Here is a 16,405-nt window from a genome sequence, read left to right as displayed (position 1 = left end):
GGGGAGAGAGAGAGAGAGAGAAGGAGAACATGGGGCTCACCTGAAGCAGGGCTCATGCGACATGGGGCTCAAGCTCACCAACCATGAGATCATGAGCTGAGCCGAAGTCAGATGCTTAAGGACTGAGCCACTCAGGTGCCCTACTGGAAAAAATTTTTTTGCAATTTTAAAGTGGAACGATAATGGGAGACCCATCAAAGGTCCTTAAATACAACCAAAGAGATAAAAAAATGGGACCTAGGAAGAAGTTAATAATTGACAGATTATTCATCAAAACAGATGAAGTGGTCTCTCCAAAAGAGACATAGTTCTATGAGAGTGACTTATACACTAGGGATCATACTGTGGTCTAAACATCTGAACACACCAGAAGTAACACTCTAGTGGTAATGAATAGGCCACAACAACTTCAAGTTGTTTTAAGGGTTATTCCTGTTGGTGACACAAAGAAAACTGCTTCTAAAAACATAATTGCCAAAGTACCAACAAAGTGATGAACAACTTTATTTTTTACACTTGAAGGCTGATGAAAAACCATTACTAATCCTATTAAAGAAAATCCAACAACTCAGAGAGGGTAACTATATTTACTCATTAAATACAATTTACATGTTCTACAACACAACATGAAAACACCCAGCATGCATGTTTAATCTCAGTACAATGGATTCAAGACCAAGTACACATGTTACAAGCATCAAAGCTAGATTACAAATTATCATAGTCATCATCATCATCGTCATCATCATCATCATCATCTTCTCGTTTTCTTTTCAATGCATTTGCTGATTCATTGGCAGTATTTTGTGATGACACCATGTTAGTGGTTATAAGAATGTTCTTGGACCCAATTAATGATGGATTAATTAGAACATTCTGAACTGCAGATGTTGCAGGAATTGATGCTTTTACAGTTGGGGACTGTGAAGTGGGCATCTGTACTGTAAACCTTTGCCCTGTGAGGGACATTGGAGTCCCTACTTTAGTTGACACAGACATGGTTTGTGGGGTTGGCGTGCCAAGCGTGGGAGTACTTGGTCTGCTAGTAACTGAACCAACACTTAACCGCGGAACTGTTATTCTTCCCGCAGAAGTAGATGCCTTTTTTTGTAAAGACTTAAGTCTATAGTTTGGAGCAGTCAAACAATATCTATCAGGTGGCAACCTGGGGCCTGAATATGGCTTGATTAAGGGCAAAGGAGTTTGATTTCTTTGCCTTGCAATATCTAATAAAAAATCTCTTGGGGGAGGAGAGGTAAAAGACTGATCAGCACGACACTGGATTGCCAATCGCACATCATCTGCATCAACAGTAGCTTTCTTAGCATGGCTTGAATAAATTTTTGCATCATCTAGAATTGTGGTCACATATCGGAAGGCAAACTCCAACATCTGATTTATAACTCTTGGCTCATATTCTGTAATCCCCATATCCTTCAGGATTTGTGCCATCATCTGTGCATCTTTCGGCATGCTCTTGGGAGAAGCCATCTTGCCAGAATCCATGATATCCGTTGATCAGACTTTAGATCATTTGAAAAAAATATGTACATTAGATCAAACCTGAAATAGTTACTTTAGTAGCAACTGTCAGGAACTTTCTAAATTTTAAATACTGTTAAAATTGTGAAAATATATTTAAAATTTTTAAATATTAAATCTTTTTAATTTTAATGAGGCACACTTAAAAGTCCCCTTTACTTAAATTTATGGAGTTTCCACCCTATCCAAATCATTACAGGATATACAAAAATGAAGACACAAATAAGGGAGTGATAAAAGGCTGGGGGGAAACGGTAAAATAAATAAAAACATTTATCACTTCAGAATAATGTTCACTTGTGTGCAGGCATGCAACTATCAAATGAATCTAAGAAAAAAAAGAACATCATGTCCTACTGACTGAGTTCAAAATAATGTGTCCTTCCAGTGAGAGCAATATACTATCTCCACAGATACGGTTAGTAGTACCCACACTTTTATGTGTTTGTCCATCTCAAAAACATTCTCCCCAAATCCCATCTCTTCATGGAAACATTCCCAATTCTTACCACTCAAAAAAGAAAAAAAAAACAAAAAAAAAACAAAAACCCAAAACAAAACACAAAACTATTGGCCAAGAGGGCAGGGGAGGATGGGATGTAACAGTCAAAACAACCAGAACACAGTATTATACACTTATTTTCGCTTTCTATGGGTCCTCAACAGAGCATCAATTCCTTAAAAGCACTGTCTCTGCTTTTTGTACCTCTCACAAATATAGTAGTAACTCCATTATCTACTCTCTTTAAAAAAACAAAAAAAACAAAAACTAGCACCAAAGTATCCCTTACCTTCTCGAGCTAAATCACCCACATTAATGTATTTCAGTCCTGATCTTGATGCAAGTTCTTTGCCTAGGGTGGTTTTTCCAACCCCTGGTGTACCTGTAAGACAAGCCACAGAAGAATACTGTTCATAAAATACTTGTTAGACTTCAGCCACCTATCTACCCTTCTTAAAGTGCTTAACAACTGAAATGAAAAATTTCCTAATTAGCAATCCTCTGTGAATTACTATACACTATGATCTAATCAAAGTTACTCAAAGCCTGCTGGATAGCAGAATCTTGCCAAGTATATCTGATCTATCAGGAGTAAGGCTTGGGTGATTCTGATACCAATTCACAGACTGCCTGCCACCATAACAGATACTCCAATAATAACACTAGTGATCTCAAATTACCATCATTTATTTGCTTTCATTTTTAAAAAAGAAATTATTCATGGAAAAAATTTAACCAGTATGAGGGACAAATCTCATTTCCACTACTGGCTCCACTACCTCTTCCTTAGAGGTAAACACTGAAAAGCAGTTTCTTTTATCTTTCTCAAGAAATCCTAACGCATATGTGTTTGTGTATACACATGTGTATTTATATATATGGCAACCCATATATATACACATATGTGCATATGTATATATATTACATATGTATTACACACATCTTTATATAATAAACACACCATACGTTCATTGCCTTTCAGATAAATAGCAGTACTAGGCATTGTTCTTCACTTTTCCTTTTTTTACATCTATTTTATTTCAAAATAATCAAATGTGTAATTTTCAGCTCAGAACAGGTTAGAGCCAGTGAAGTTATAAAACTTGGTCATTATAATAATTAAAGATAACAGAGACAAATCATGCCTCCATTTACAGGACAAGAACTTTTACAAGTCCAGTGTAATACACCAAGTTTGAACCCTGGACTATCCTGTGTTTGTTTGTTTTTTCCTGGACTACTGTGTTTTCCATAAAATGTTCACCTTTAGGTTTTTGACAGTACGGCTGGATACTAAAATACCAGGACCCTGGCTGACCCCAACAGTTCAGAAGTTGTAGTGTCGTCCCCTAAGGAATCATAATAGGTAAACAGATTACTATCTGTAGCTTTCAAAAACTGACAAGACGTGGGCGCTGTCAACAAGATTATGTTTTGTTAAATAATAAACTTCTACTGCTTTGTTGCCAGGAAGAGCGTCTCAATTTTTGTGTTCCAACACCATCTACACCCATTTGACTTTTGCATGAATGCCCCAAGATGCTATTAACTACAATTTAATAAACATTTAAACAGCTAACAATAGTCTTTAAAATCATAATGCAAAAGTTCAGTAGGCCTCCCGTATAACAAACGCCCTGCATACGGGTACAAAGACCGAGAAGGGACGAATCTATCATCCCAGGAACTTTAGTGCATCTAAACAAGAGAAACGATCAGGGATGCTCAGTAGGTGCCTTTTCTTTTTGAAAGGAAAAAAAAACAAACAAATAGAAAAGAGCTTCTGACGCTAACTCAACGTACACAGCAAGTTAACCAAACTATGTCACAAATATCCGAACCCTTTTACCCAAAAGTGATTATCAGACACCAAGGAAAATGAAACATGGCCAAGAAAGGCCTAAGGACGAGGCATCCAGCATTAAATACAAAATGACTACCTTACATTATCTCGCTTAAAACTCTAAACACAACCCTACCAAAGAAAAAAATCAACAGCCATTTTACAAACAAAAACCAGATTCCCAAAGATTCGGCAGAATCAGATTTCTTGCCAGAAAAGGGACCAGGACAGGTCTCTCTCTCTCTCTCTCTCCCTACCTCACCGAGTGACCTCAGGCCAAAAGAATAACGTTCCCCGCCCCCACCCCGCCTCCCGCAACGGTCGGAGGACCAGGTCTAGAGGCCGGGACCACAGCCACGCCGCACCGCCCTCCACTAGCCTCGAAACACCGAACGGCACGGCACCCTTTCTGGCGCCCGACGCCCCACAGCACTCAGGTCCGTAGCCTGCCCGCAGCCCAGCGTCTCCCCGCCGCGCGCCTGACCGGTCAGCAGGATATTCGGAAGCAACATGGTCCTCACCGCGCTGGCTCTGGGCGCCTTGGCTCACGCACTCTACGCACGACAGGGAGGAGCTGAAAGGGGCGAGCTGCGGCAAGCGCCAGCGGCCTCGGGGTTCTCGAGGCCCTGCGCGGCGCTCGCGGCCCATGTCTACCGCCTAGTCACTGAACATTGGTTACCTGGCCTTCTATAGCACGTTTTCAGTGCAGTGTCCCAGGCTGGGGCACAGGTCAGGTCCGCGTTTCGGGTCAGGCAATGCGGTAGATGCCTAAGTCACAGGCGCCGTTGGCGGCCGCCCTTCTGCCTGTGTCGCGGAAGCGCCGACGGGTCTAAAAGGTCCCCGGGAGGCGGGACCTCTGAGAGGCTCGGCGCTGAGCCCTGGTAGGGCCAGGTGGTTGCCCTTCCGCTGGTGGAGAGCTTGGGCTCCTCCGCTCCTCTCCGCCCACGAGGGGGATGCAGCTCCCGGAAAGTAAGGCCGCCGCGGCTGCGGCTGTAGTATATATATGTTCTAGAGACTCGAACCCATCTCTGCCTTAACGCCTCCCCGAGCTCTCTTCGCTCCTCCTCCCGACCTGCCCATCCCATTTGGAGATGAGAGGGTGGGGGTGCAGAGCTCTGGCCTGGGGTCGGGGCAAGCGAACGCATCTCGGCTGATTAGTAGCTTTGACGTTTGACGAATGTCTGGTCTTAGTATCTCCCCGCAGTGTGTGTGGCGGGGGGTGGGAGGGTGAGTAGGCCAGAAATATTCTTGAAGGTCTTTTCTACTTCTGACGTCTCATTTCAGGAAACTGGCATCCATCATCTGGGACAGTTACTTTTCTTTTTTAAAGGAGGTAATTGTCAGTCTTGTTTCCAAAGAGCGACCAGAGTCCTGATCGTAAAAACAGTCTGCATCTTTTATTTCGACCTGCCAGCTATATTTATCCAACAGGTGTTTTTTTCCACCTATGTATCTCTGAAACTCCAAAGCAAAAACCTCTCTAATTATGAACAATTTGTGTGTGTTGGGGGAGGGGGGGTGTACAGTTTGTTTTATCGTGTATCGTTTACACATATAAACTGTGTACATCCAAACCATAAAGCCCAATACACTTTCCAATTTATAAGTTTGCAGACCTTAAACTTTGCTTCTAGCTAATTTAAAATTGGTGAATTCACTAGTTTATATAAACATTAAAGAATTCTTAAAGTCAGAAAATACAGTGTTACCCGCAAATTTCCTAGTATGTTCAATTAAGGAAAACAGTTACAGTTATTATACAGTTAGATTTAAACTCTTTTTCCAAAATAAGTGGAAGTATGAATTTGTTATATGGTCAGTTTTTTTTTTTTTAATTTTGTGGGGAAAAAAACCCTGCAGTGGTAATTTAAAATGAAGGAAATATTAATTTTCAGCATTAGAACACAAATAGAATTGTCTGATTTTTTTTTTTTACTGACAAAATGTGAAGTATGTGTTTTTTTCTGTTTTCTCTAATATATTATTGAGTACATGTGAAAGACAACGCTTAACACAAGTAGTTTATTTGACATTGTTGTAGTAATTGAAAGTACACTTTGTTGTAGCATTTTGACTTCGTTATATATATTTGCTATGTTGTCTTTCACTAGTTTTTGAACGTCTCTTATACTGTTGATTACAATGGTATATGTCACCATACCTCTATTTTACAGTTTTTCCTATTTTGAAATTTTTTTCTTTTTTTTCTCTAGGTGAAGTATACTTTAATGTACTACAGGTTGTATACTACGGATGGGAACTATTAAAGTTTATAATGTCAAAAACTTTTCTTAGACCAAAGGTATCTTCCACAAAGGTATGACACACTAAAATGGCCATGTAATAATTGTCCAAAAAGAATGGTAAATTTTGTGTATGTTCTTAATGACTTATTATTGCCATCAAAGTAACAATGCCCAGTATGTGATGTAATTAATGATCTAAAAATTGTGATAGTAAGTTGTGAAGTGACTAAAACCACAATTTTAAAAAAGTGATTATATAATCTCAGTTGCAAAGAAAAGCCTGAAAACTCTTAAATGAAAGGTCAGTAGAAGAAAAAGAAATATATGAGTCTTAGTTGGTGTTAAAGTGTAACAACAAGCCGTGCCTCTTAGAAACCTTAGTTCTCACTAAGGCTAGTGGGCAGAGTAGGATGGGGGTCAGGTTGTATCATACTCATTTGCAGGATACCTATTTTCTAGTGGTGGGTCTTATTTTTCTTTGATCTTAAATAAGTGACTAAACTTTGCTCTTTCTCAGTCTTTTTTTTTTTTCCAGTAGATGGGAGTCCACATTTATATAAGAAATAAAACTGTAAATTGTACAAGTAACCTGCAGATCAGAATTATGAGATCGGGGTGCCTGGGTGGCTCAGTTTTTTAAGGCTCTGATTTTGATTTCGGCTCAGGTCATAATTTCATGATTTGTGAGTTCAAGCCCTTGAGTGAGGTTCTCAGTGGCAGTGTAGAGCCTGCTTGGGATTCTCTTTCTGCCCCTCTCTCTGCCCCTCACTTCCTCCTGTGCTCTCGCACAGTCGTTCTTTCTCTCTCTGTCTCTGTCTCTCTCTCTCAAAAATAAATACACATATAAGAAAATAGAATTACGGCGCCTGGGTGGCCCAGTCAGTTAAGCACCTGACTTCAGCTCACATCGTGATATCATGTGGTTTGTGAGTTCGAGTCTGCATTTGGGCTGTCTGCTCTGAGCGCAGAGCCCATTTTGGATCCTTTGTCTCCCTCTTTCTCTGCCTTTCCCCTGATCTCAAAAATACATAAACATTAAAAAAAAAAAAAAAAAGAATTGCGAGATCAGATTTGCTATCAAAAGGTATACTATAGCAAATGATATTTTTACGTACTCTTAAAATACAAGAAAAGAGCCAAAATTGTAGTGCCACTAACAGTCTTGGAGAAGAGGAAATGAATTAGGTGGCTATGACTGAATTTTTTTCCCACAGGTCTTCATTCCTTTACCCACTGGTGATAATATTCCTAACTTTTTGTCCTTAAAGTGGGAGTGCAGTGTGACTTTCATTCCTAAAATACTTCTAAATCTCAACTTGCATTTCCTTAGCATTGTCTAATATGTGGTACACAACTATGGCTGAGTATTCAATGAAAATGTACCCTAGGTTTCCCCTTGTTAGCCAGACACGGAATTTCAAAAGCCAGTACTAAGCTAGGTTTTTCTAGATTTACACTGTAGGAATGTTAAGAAAATTCATCTTAAAAATTTTAGTTACTGGGGCGCCTGGGTGGCTCAGCCGGTTAAACAGCTGACTTCGGCTCAGGTCATGATCTCGCAGTCCATGAGTTCGAGCCCCGCGTCAGGCTCTGTGCTGACAGCTCAGAGCCTGGAGCCTGTTTCAGATTCTGTGTCTCCCTCTCTCTGCCCCTCCCCCGTTCATGCTCTGTCTCTCTCTGTCTCAAAAATAAATAAACGTTAAAAAAAAAATTTTTTTTTTAAATTTTAGTTACTAAAAAGAACTTTTTAATACTCCCAAATACTTTTAGGTTTTGTTTTGTTTTTTTTAATGTTTGCTTATGTTTGAGAGAGCGCAAGAGCACACAAGCCAGGAAAGGGTGGAGAGAGAGGGACACAGGATCTGAAGCAGGCTCTGCGTTGTCAGCATAGAGCCCTTCGTGGGGCTCGATCTCACGAGTGTGAGATGATGACCTGAGCCGAAATCAAGAGTTGGGTGCTTGGGGCGCCTGGGTGGCGCAGTCGGTTAAGCGTCCGACTTCAGCCAGGTCACGATCTCGCGGTCCGTGAGTTCGAGCCCCACGTCGGCTCTGGGCTGATGGCTCAGAGCCTGGAGCCTGTTTCCGATTCTGTGTCTCCCTCTCTCTCTCTCCGTGTCTCCCTCTCTCTCTCCGTCCCTCCCCCGTTCATGCTTTGTCTCTCTCTGTCCCAAAAATAAATAAACGTTGAAAAAAATAAATAAATAAAAATAAATAAAAAAGAGTTGGATGCTTAACCAACTGAGCCACCCAGACACCCCTAAATATTTTTAGGTTTAAATTGCTTAATTCGTCATTTTTCTCTGTGTATCCTTACAAAGGATTCTAAAGAAAAGTTAATGATAAAGGGAACTGTAGAGGGACCAACAGTTTCTAGAGACCAGAAGCACATGAAATAGAACTCACTGATGTTCCTGTTGTATTATCCCAATTCTGTTTTCCTAGACAAATCTAAGAAACAGATCATCCTCCTTGGAAAGCCTGCCTCCCTTTATTGAAAATAGTATTTGCTTTACAGGCTAAAGAGAAATATAATCAAGTCGTAATTAGAAATTATTCATAGCGGGGTGCCTGTGTGGCTCATTCAGTTGAGCATACGCCTTCATCGCAGGTCCTGATCTCACGGCTCATGAGTTGGAGCCCCACATTGGGCTTTGTGCCGGCAATGCTATGTCTGCTTGGGGTTCTCTCTCTTACCTCTCTCTCTCTGAACCTCTCCCACTGGTGCTTTCTTTCTCTTTGACAATAAATAAACTTAAAAAAGGAACAAATTATTCATAGCATCAGGATTCTTAGACTGTACCTTCATAAAAGTTAAAGCTGATAAGGATTATTTGGATCAGTATGCAGTGGTTCTTAGTTTGTGAATGTATTAATCTGGTCAAGGCAGAAGTATCACTCTTATGGTTAAAATATATAGATTTTAACATTCTATTTCCTTATTTAGTTTTGCTTCTTTTTTGGTACTTAATTTTAATATTCTTGTTTTAGTCTACCAATAAGTTTAAGAATAATCAGTCTATTCTATACTGGGAATATTGTAATTAGTAAAAAGAATTACGTTTGTATTCTATATTCCTTTAGATGGCATTCATCATTATCCTGGTTAAGTGGACAAGTATACATTTGTACCTAGCATGAAGTAAAAAAATAACTAATAGATATAAAGCCAGATTTACTTAAAGAATTAAGTTGTGAGATTTTTGTTTGAGATATTGCAAGTATATGAATATATTTTTTGTAGCTTACTTACATAGGGAATAGAGGCAGAAAATATAATATTTACATTTCTTTTTTTCAGGTAACAGATTGGGTAGACCCATCGTTTGATGATTTTTCAGAGAATACAGGCATCTCTATTACTGCCACATCGTTACATGTGAATAACGCAAGTCACAGAAGAAAAAATGTGCCTTCGAGATTAGAAAGTAGCAGATTTCCAGCTAGAAAAAGAGAAAAGCCACTGTCTTCAGAACAGATTTATGGTCCAGAAAATTCAAAAGACTGTTTATCTGAAAACGAACCATGGGTGGATAAATACAAACCAGAAACTCAGGTACTAAGTAGGATACAAACAAGTGTACGTAATTTAATTTCAGGAAGGAGAGGAATGTGCATTTTCAGATGATTACTCATAAAAATCTGAATGAATGAATTAGAAAAAAACAATAGTTCCTAGGTTTTTTTTATGTTCCGTTGTTTAGCATTTCTCAAGTTCTTCCGAAGTTGAACCATTGCTTATTTGTCTTAGATTTAATTTAAACCAACATAGAATTGATCTGTTTATTTTTTTCTTAAGTATAACACCTCCCTCTGTTTATTCCCTTCCCAAAATGTATTTGAGGATTTAAACAAAATTATAAAATTCCAGACCTGCTCCAAATTTTCATAAAAAGCTATCAGCGTAAGAACGGAATTTTTCCATAACAATATAAAAAATTAAGTGTAATAACAAAGGCTTTTAGTTACCTCATGTGTTACTTGTTTGCTAGTTTTTTCATTAAAAATGCTTAATTTAGATTAATGTGTACTAATGTACCAAAAATCCTTGGGTTAAAATTGTTTATTTTAAACTTGAAATTTTTAGCATGAACTTGCTGTGCATAAAAAGAAAATTGAAGAAGTTGAAACCTGGTTAAAAGCTAAAGTCTTAGAAAGGCAACCAAAACAGGTAATTTGATAAGAAATGTGTTTTAAAATATATTAACATCACATGTTTCTCCAATTTATGGTTGGTAGTAAGAAGTTAAACTTTGAGGATGACATTGTTCATTAAGTACAGATCACATACGTTAAAAGTCTTTGGTTTACTGTTTCAAGTTTTACTAAAAGACTCAGACTTTGAGTTTTCTCCTTTACTTATACCTCTTTCTCCCACTTATGTCCTCGTAAGTCATCATAAAGCATAATAAACCGGTTAGGGTGCTAGCATATTTAGCATATCTGATCATCTCATGCTGAAGCAAGAGGCAAATTACTTACTAGTTTTTGTACTAAATATAGCCTGAAACAGTCATTCATTTTAAGGCTAATTTTTTTGTTTCACTTCCTAATTCTGTAATTACTCTTGGCTTCCAAGCTACAATATTCTTTCTCTCTCTCCTTTTTTTTTTTTTTAAATGTTTGTTTATTTCATGAGAGAGACAGAGTGTGAAGAGGGGAGGGGTTAGAGAGAGAGGGAGACACAGAATCCGAAGCAGACTCCAGGCTCTGAGTTGTCAGCACAGAGTCCGGTGTGGGGCTCGAACTCACAAACCGTGAGATCATGAGCCAACCGACTGAGCCACCCAGGTGCCTCTTTCTCTCTTTTTTTAAACTTACTTTTTTTGAGATTTTTTCAAATATAAAGGAAAGTAGAATAATAAATGACTACTCATACGCCCATAAAGTACCCGTCATTTTCACTCTCAAGTATTTTAAAGTAAATTATAGATAAGTGACATTTCAGTCAGATTTTTAGAAACATCAGTATGCCTCTTTTTTTTAAATAAACATTTTCTTAATTAACTATATGTACCATTACTCTAACAAAATTAGTTATAATTCCCTAATGTTATCTAATGCTCATTTCATATGCACATTTATCCATTTGTCTCCAAAATGTCATTTACAGCTGATTTGTTACAACGAGGATCTAATCAGGGAACACCCATTGCATTGGATTGTTAACACCTCTTAGGTCTTTTAAAATCTAGAACAGTACACTTCACTCTCTCTTTTTCTCTAAGACATTGTGAAGAGACCAGGCCTGGTGATACGCAGAACTCGCACATTCTAAATTTGTCAGATTGTTTCCTCTTCATGATTTCTAACTTGTTCTTCTATCCTGCATTTCCTGTAATCTGGAAGTTTGAATTAAGGGCTTGATTAGACTCAAGTTGAACATTTTTGTAAGAATATTCTGTGTTGTATGGTGTATGTTTTATGTTGTACCATATGAGAAAATATGTTTGGTTGTCCTACTGTCTTTGATGTTAAGTTTGATCACTAAATTAAGGAAATGATAGTAAAAAATCTTCATTGTGAGAAAAGTTTCCCTTGCAACTGCCATATAATCTATGGGGAGAAAATTTGACAATGTTATATGTCCAGTTCCCCAGCAGCCTTTCACCAAAATGCTTTAGCATCCATTTGCAGTCTCTGCCTGAATCAGTTTACTTTGTTAAGATTGCAAAATGGTGATTTTTAAATTCTACTTTTCTATAATTGTTAGCTGGCAGTTTTCTATACAGAAGTTTGCCAACGTTAATTGGGGCTATGTAACTACATTTAAATACAATTCCAATTGGAAACACAGGATAGATTTTAATGGATTGCCTTTAATTTTCAACTTTGAGATGAAGGGGTTTGTGTTTTAGTTGCCTCTAGTGGTAACAGGTCTTTCTCTTTTGAATTGAGGTTTTTTCTGTCTGGTCTGTGGATCTAACCATTTGGTTTAGTGTTGAGATAATGTATTTAAGGTGGATTTGCAGTGTCAGCATTGGTATTCCTCTGCTGGCTCAAAAAATCTCCCCTCTCTCTTTTGTGAGTACAGATTCTTGGGCAGTTTCCCTGACACACTTCTTACATCCAGGCATTTTCTTAGCTGGGCTAATATTTATATCTTTTTAGTGTTCACTATGTTGTCTCACTTACCAATACTTTGATAATGTAAACATTATCATGTGCTAAACCTACTTGTGTTACTGTTAATACTCTAATGAACTTAGGTATGTGTGTGCATATGTTGGTATTTTGGAAAATATTTCCTCTACAATTTTAAAAGCTTCTTCCCTCTAAGAAGTTAGAGTGTTACCAATCATACACTCTTTATTATACAAAAGTCCAATGGTGTCAGTAATTACAAGACATTTTTATTCAAAAAAAAATTTGGTGACTTCTAGATTTTTCTGTGGGCAAGCTAAAATTATTTTTTCTTAAATTTATTGTAAGTACTTCAAATATGTGCTGAATTTAGTTTTTCAGGGCAGCATCTTTCCTTCAAAATATGGTAAAACTATTACAATGTGATGAAAATGTATATAGGGGATATAGTCAATAATTAATAACTTTGTATGGTGAAATGATAAGTAGACTTATAGTCATCATTTTATAGTGTATAAAAATATCAAATCATTATGTGTACACTTGAAACTAATTATGTCATTTGTAGTTCAATAAAAAAAGAAAAAACTCTATTTTAGGCGATGGGAACATTAACACACAAGTCTTTATGCTTTAGTGTTCTACCTACCTCCCACTTCTCTTACTGGAAGCAAAGCTTTTGCTATGTGGCTGTGCTCACTGTGTCAAAAAACAAGACACTTAACTTTATTACATAAGAAAAATACATGGGTGCCCATGTTGATCTTCCTCTTCTTTTTTTAAAAGTAATCTGCTTGATGGTAGTCAGTTCTCATTATTTACATTAGGCATGTCCTGTAAAGTTACTAGAAACAGTTAGCAAATACTGAACCATAGTTCCTGAGAGAAATAAGTAGTTAGGTTCCTGCAGAATCTTCCTCTGGCCATATTTACATCAAGTCATCAATATATAACCTTGTTTTGTATTTGTTTTGGTTTAAAGACACCATATTTAACATATATATATATATATATATATTTTTTTTTTTTTTTTACATTTTTTTTTTTAATGCTTATTCATTATTGAGAGACAGAGAAAGATAGAGCTCCAGCACGGGAGGGGCAGAGAGAGGGGAAGACAAAGAATCCAAAGCAGACTCCAGGCTCTGAGCTGTCAGCACAGAGCCTGACGCAGGGCTTGAACTCAAAAACCACGAGATCATGACCTGAGCTGAAGTCAGATGCTTAACCGACTGAGCCACCTAGGTGCCCCATATTTTTCAATCATTAAAATCATGGCCGGGGCGCCTGGGTGGCGCAGTCGGTTAAGCGTCCGACTTCAGCCAGGTCACGATCTCGCGTGTCCGTGAGTTCGAGCCCCGCGTCGGGCTCTGTGCTGACAGCTCGGAGCCTGGAGCCTGTTTCAGATTCTGTGTCTCCCTCTCTCTCTCTGACCCTCCCCCATTCATGCTCTGTCTCTCTCTGTCTCAAAAATAAATAAACGTTAAAAAAAAAAAATTTTTTTTAAATCATGGCCAATAGATAGCACTATAATTAATGCACTTATTTGTTTTGAAAAATGGGACTGGGGGCGCCTGGGTGGCTCAGTCGGTTAAGCGTCTGACTTCAGCTCAGGTCATGATCTCACGGTCCGTGAGTTCGAGCCCCACGTCGGGCTCTGTGCTGATGGCTCAGAGCCTGGAGCCTGCTTCCGATTCTGTGTCTCCCTCTCTCTCTGCCCCTCCCCCGTTCATGCTCTGTCTCTCTCTGTCTCAAAAATAAATAAATGTTAAAAAAAAATTAAAAAATAAAAAAATAAAATAAAAAATGGGACTGGTTCTCTTCTGGGGCCAAGTACAAGAGCCCTTTTTATACTAGTTAGTAAAGGTAAACAGTTGAGTAAGGATTACAGTCCACCAGGGGATTAGGAAATCTTCCCCTGATATTTTTTTAGATTTAACTTTTTTATCAGATTGATAATATGAGGAGATATTACTGTGACCTACAACCTCTAGTCTGTCTTTAGAGTTCTAATTCTGGAAAAGATGTTTCTTAATACACATTTCTTAAAAAATTTGATATCCAAACGAAGATCTTCCCATAAGAATATTATACTTATTTAATACTAAAGTGTATAATTGAAAGAGAGGTTTGTATTAAGATTGGGTTTTTGAATTCAGGTAACCTCTAAAAATATTTGTTTCAGCCATTACCTGCTCAATCTAATTGACATTTAGTTGTTTTAATTTATCTGCTAAGTAGACCTTAGTAGGGACATAATGCAAGAATGGAAGAATTATCAGAAGCTATACTTAAATTTTAGGAAAAAGACTATCTTATTTTATAGTCATAAAATACTTATGATTTATTTTATACAGTTGGTATAATCCAGATAGCATCATTGTAAAATTTAGTCACTTTATACCAGGAATTTAGTAAATATTTATAGAAGTAATTAATATTTAGAAAGAAAATACAAACAAAATAACTCTAGCATTCCAGGTGATTTTGATTTTTTATTAATGTTTGTATTTGGTTTTAGGGTGGATCTGTTTTATTAATAACAGGTCCTCCTGGATGTGGGAAAACAACAACTCTAAAAATACTATCAAAGGAGCATGGTATTCAAGTACAAGAGTGGATCAATCCAATTTTACCAGACTTCCAAAAAGATGATTTCAAGGAGATCTTTAATTCTGGTAAGATTTGCTGTGAAGGTAGTGGAAATAGTGGGAAAAGTCTATGTTTAAAGGAGGTTTGAAACTCCCCATCTGGGGTGCCTGGGTGGCTCAGTCGGTTAAGTGTCCGACTTCGGCACAGGTCATGATCTGACGGTTTGTAAGTTCGAGCCCCGCGTCGGGCTCTGTGCTGACAGCTCAGAGCCTGGAGCCTGTTTCGGATTCTGTGTCTCTCTCTCTGCTTCTCCCCTGCTCATGCTCTGTCTCTTTCTCTCAAAATAAATAAATAAACATTAAAAAAAATTTAAAAAAAAAAAGAAAGAAAGAAACTCCCCATCTATATTCTTGAGATTCCCAAGATTTTTGGGTATATGTTTTTAGAAGAAATTATGTGTTGTCACTCGTATGCTAGATTGACATGTGACCACTATTAATAACTTCATAAAATAAGAATAGCCATCAAATGAAACCATATGAGAGCATTTTCTTTGATACTTCCCAGTTTTAGAGAGTAGTAATTTCAAGAGAAGAGGGGAAAGTTGCCTCCAGTAGAGGAGAATGGGATTGTTTGAGGATTAAGTCTGATCACTTGATTCATAGCACACTCATTTGGAGTGTCTTCATTTTACAGCAAAGACATAAATGTTTTTACCAGTTGGGTGACTATTATACTGACAGCTGTATTCTGAAGTTATTTAATTCCATATTACATTCATTGGTATAGAAAATTCACTGTGGTCCATGATGAGTCTTGTCTTTTGAAATGTATATCTTATTTTGAATTTGAACAGTTTTGCCTAATTAGAAAAAAATCTACAATTTTGTGAGCTCCTTCAGGTATATGTGAATGTATTCAGTAACATATATATGTATATTAAGTACATATGTGTGATGCTGATGTGTATATAATTTGTTGAGAGTAAAAATGTTGAATGTGTTTTCTTTCAGAATCAAGCTTCCAAGCATTTCCCTATCAATCTCAGATAACAGTTTTTAAAGAGTTTCTGCTAAGAGCAACAAAATATAACAAACTACAGATGCTTGGAGATGATCTGAGAACTGATAAGAGGATAATTCTGGTTGAAGTACGGACAAATTTTGAGATCCTACTAACTATTGAGTAAATAATTACAAGATATATCTTACTGATAGTGGCATTAACTCTCTGCATAGTATTAATCGTGGTAAAATATAATGTAAAGGCTCTGTGATAGCAGAAACCTCAGGTCTTTTCCAGTAAACTTGAATAGAGTAGCTATCAGTTGATGAACTTTAGAATTTTAATGATGTAAGTGTGGAAAAAGCAAAAGAAATAATTTGAAGGGTGCCTGGGTGGCTCAGTCATTTGAGCATCTGACTCTTGATTTCGGCTCAGGTCATGATCTAGCAGTTCGTAAGTTCGAGCTCGGTATCCGGTCTGCGCCGACAGTGAAAAGCCTGCTTGGGATACATTCTCTCTCTCTCTCTCTCTCTCTCTCTCTCTCTCTCTCTCTCTCTCTCTCCCCCTCTCCCTCTCCCTCTCCCTCCCTCCCTC

General features: G+C 37.8%; 3 protein-coding genes across 8 annotated transcripts in view; 1 reads left to right on the top strand and 2 right to left on the bottom strand.

Moving 5' to 3' along the window:
* The window catches only part of AK6 (adenylate kinase 6), a 16,871-nt gene extending 12,313 nt beyond the window's left edge, over window positions 1-4,558 (bottom strand). For 2 of the 3 annotated variants that reach the window (XM_040451555.1, XM_040451563.1), the window contains exons 1-2: window positions 4,409-4,558; window positions 2,334-2,426 (exon numbers count right to left, since the gene is read on the bottom strand). In XM_040451555.1, the coding sequence (XP_040307489.1) occupies window positions 2,334-2,426; window positions 4,409-4,535 (220 nt within the window). In that variant the 5' untranslated portion in view covers window positions 4,536-4,558. Of the gene's footprint in view, window positions 1-2,333; window positions 2,427-4,371 lie in introns of all 3 variants that reach the window. The other variant, XM_040451557.1, reaches the window with a different exon arrangement.
* Window positions 569-2,426, bottom strand: TAF9 (TATA-box binding protein associated factor 9). The gene is made up of 2 exons (XM_040451543.1): window positions 2,334-2,426; window positions 569-1,523 (listed from the first exon to the last, which is right to left on the bottom strand). Exon 2 carries the CDS (start codon window positions 1,504-1,506, stop codon window positions 709-711), a length of 798 nt encoding a protein of 265 aa, XP_040307477.1. The 5' UTR covers window positions 1,507-1,523; window positions 2,334-2,426; the 3' UTR covers window positions 569-708.
* A 164-nt stretch (window positions 4,559-4,722) lies between the features above and the next one.
* The window catches only part of RAD17 (RAD17 checkpoint clamp loader component), a 39,894-nt gene continuing 28,211 nt past the window's right edge, over window positions 4,723-16,405 (top strand). The window contains exons 1-7 of one of the 4 annotated variants that reach the window (XM_040451440.1): window positions 4,740-4,856; window positions 5,172-5,220; window positions 6,101-6,204; window positions 9,432-9,686; window positions 10,218-10,301; window positions 14,736-14,892; window positions 15,820-15,956. In XM_040451440.1, the coding sequence (XP_040307374.1) occupies window positions 6,163-6,204; window positions 9,432-9,686; window positions 10,218-10,301; window positions 14,736-14,892; window positions 15,820-15,956 (675 nt within the window). In that variant the 5' untranslated portion in view covers window positions 4,740-4,856; window positions 5,172-5,220; window positions 6,101-6,162. Of the gene's footprint in view, window positions 4,857-4,889; window positions 5,115-5,171; window positions 5,319-6,100; window positions 6,205-9,431; window positions 9,687-10,217; window positions 10,302-14,735; window positions 14,893-15,819; window positions 15,957-16,405 lie in introns of those variants that run through there. The other 3 variants (XM_040451432.1, XM_040451425.1, XM_040451450.1) reach the window with 3 other exon arrangements.

Source organism: Herpailurus yagouaroundi, unplaced genomic scaffold, assembly GCF_014898765.1.
Source record: "Herpailurus yagouaroundi ecotype Mexico unplaced genomic scaffold, PumYag 29, whole genome shotgun sequence".
Lineage (NCBI taxonomy): Eukaryota > Metazoa > Chordata > Mammalia > Carnivora > Felidae > Herpailurus > Herpailurus yagouaroundi.
The sequence above is the reverse complement of the archived record's forward strand: the minus strand, read 5'-3'. Positions and strand labels throughout refer to the sequence as shown.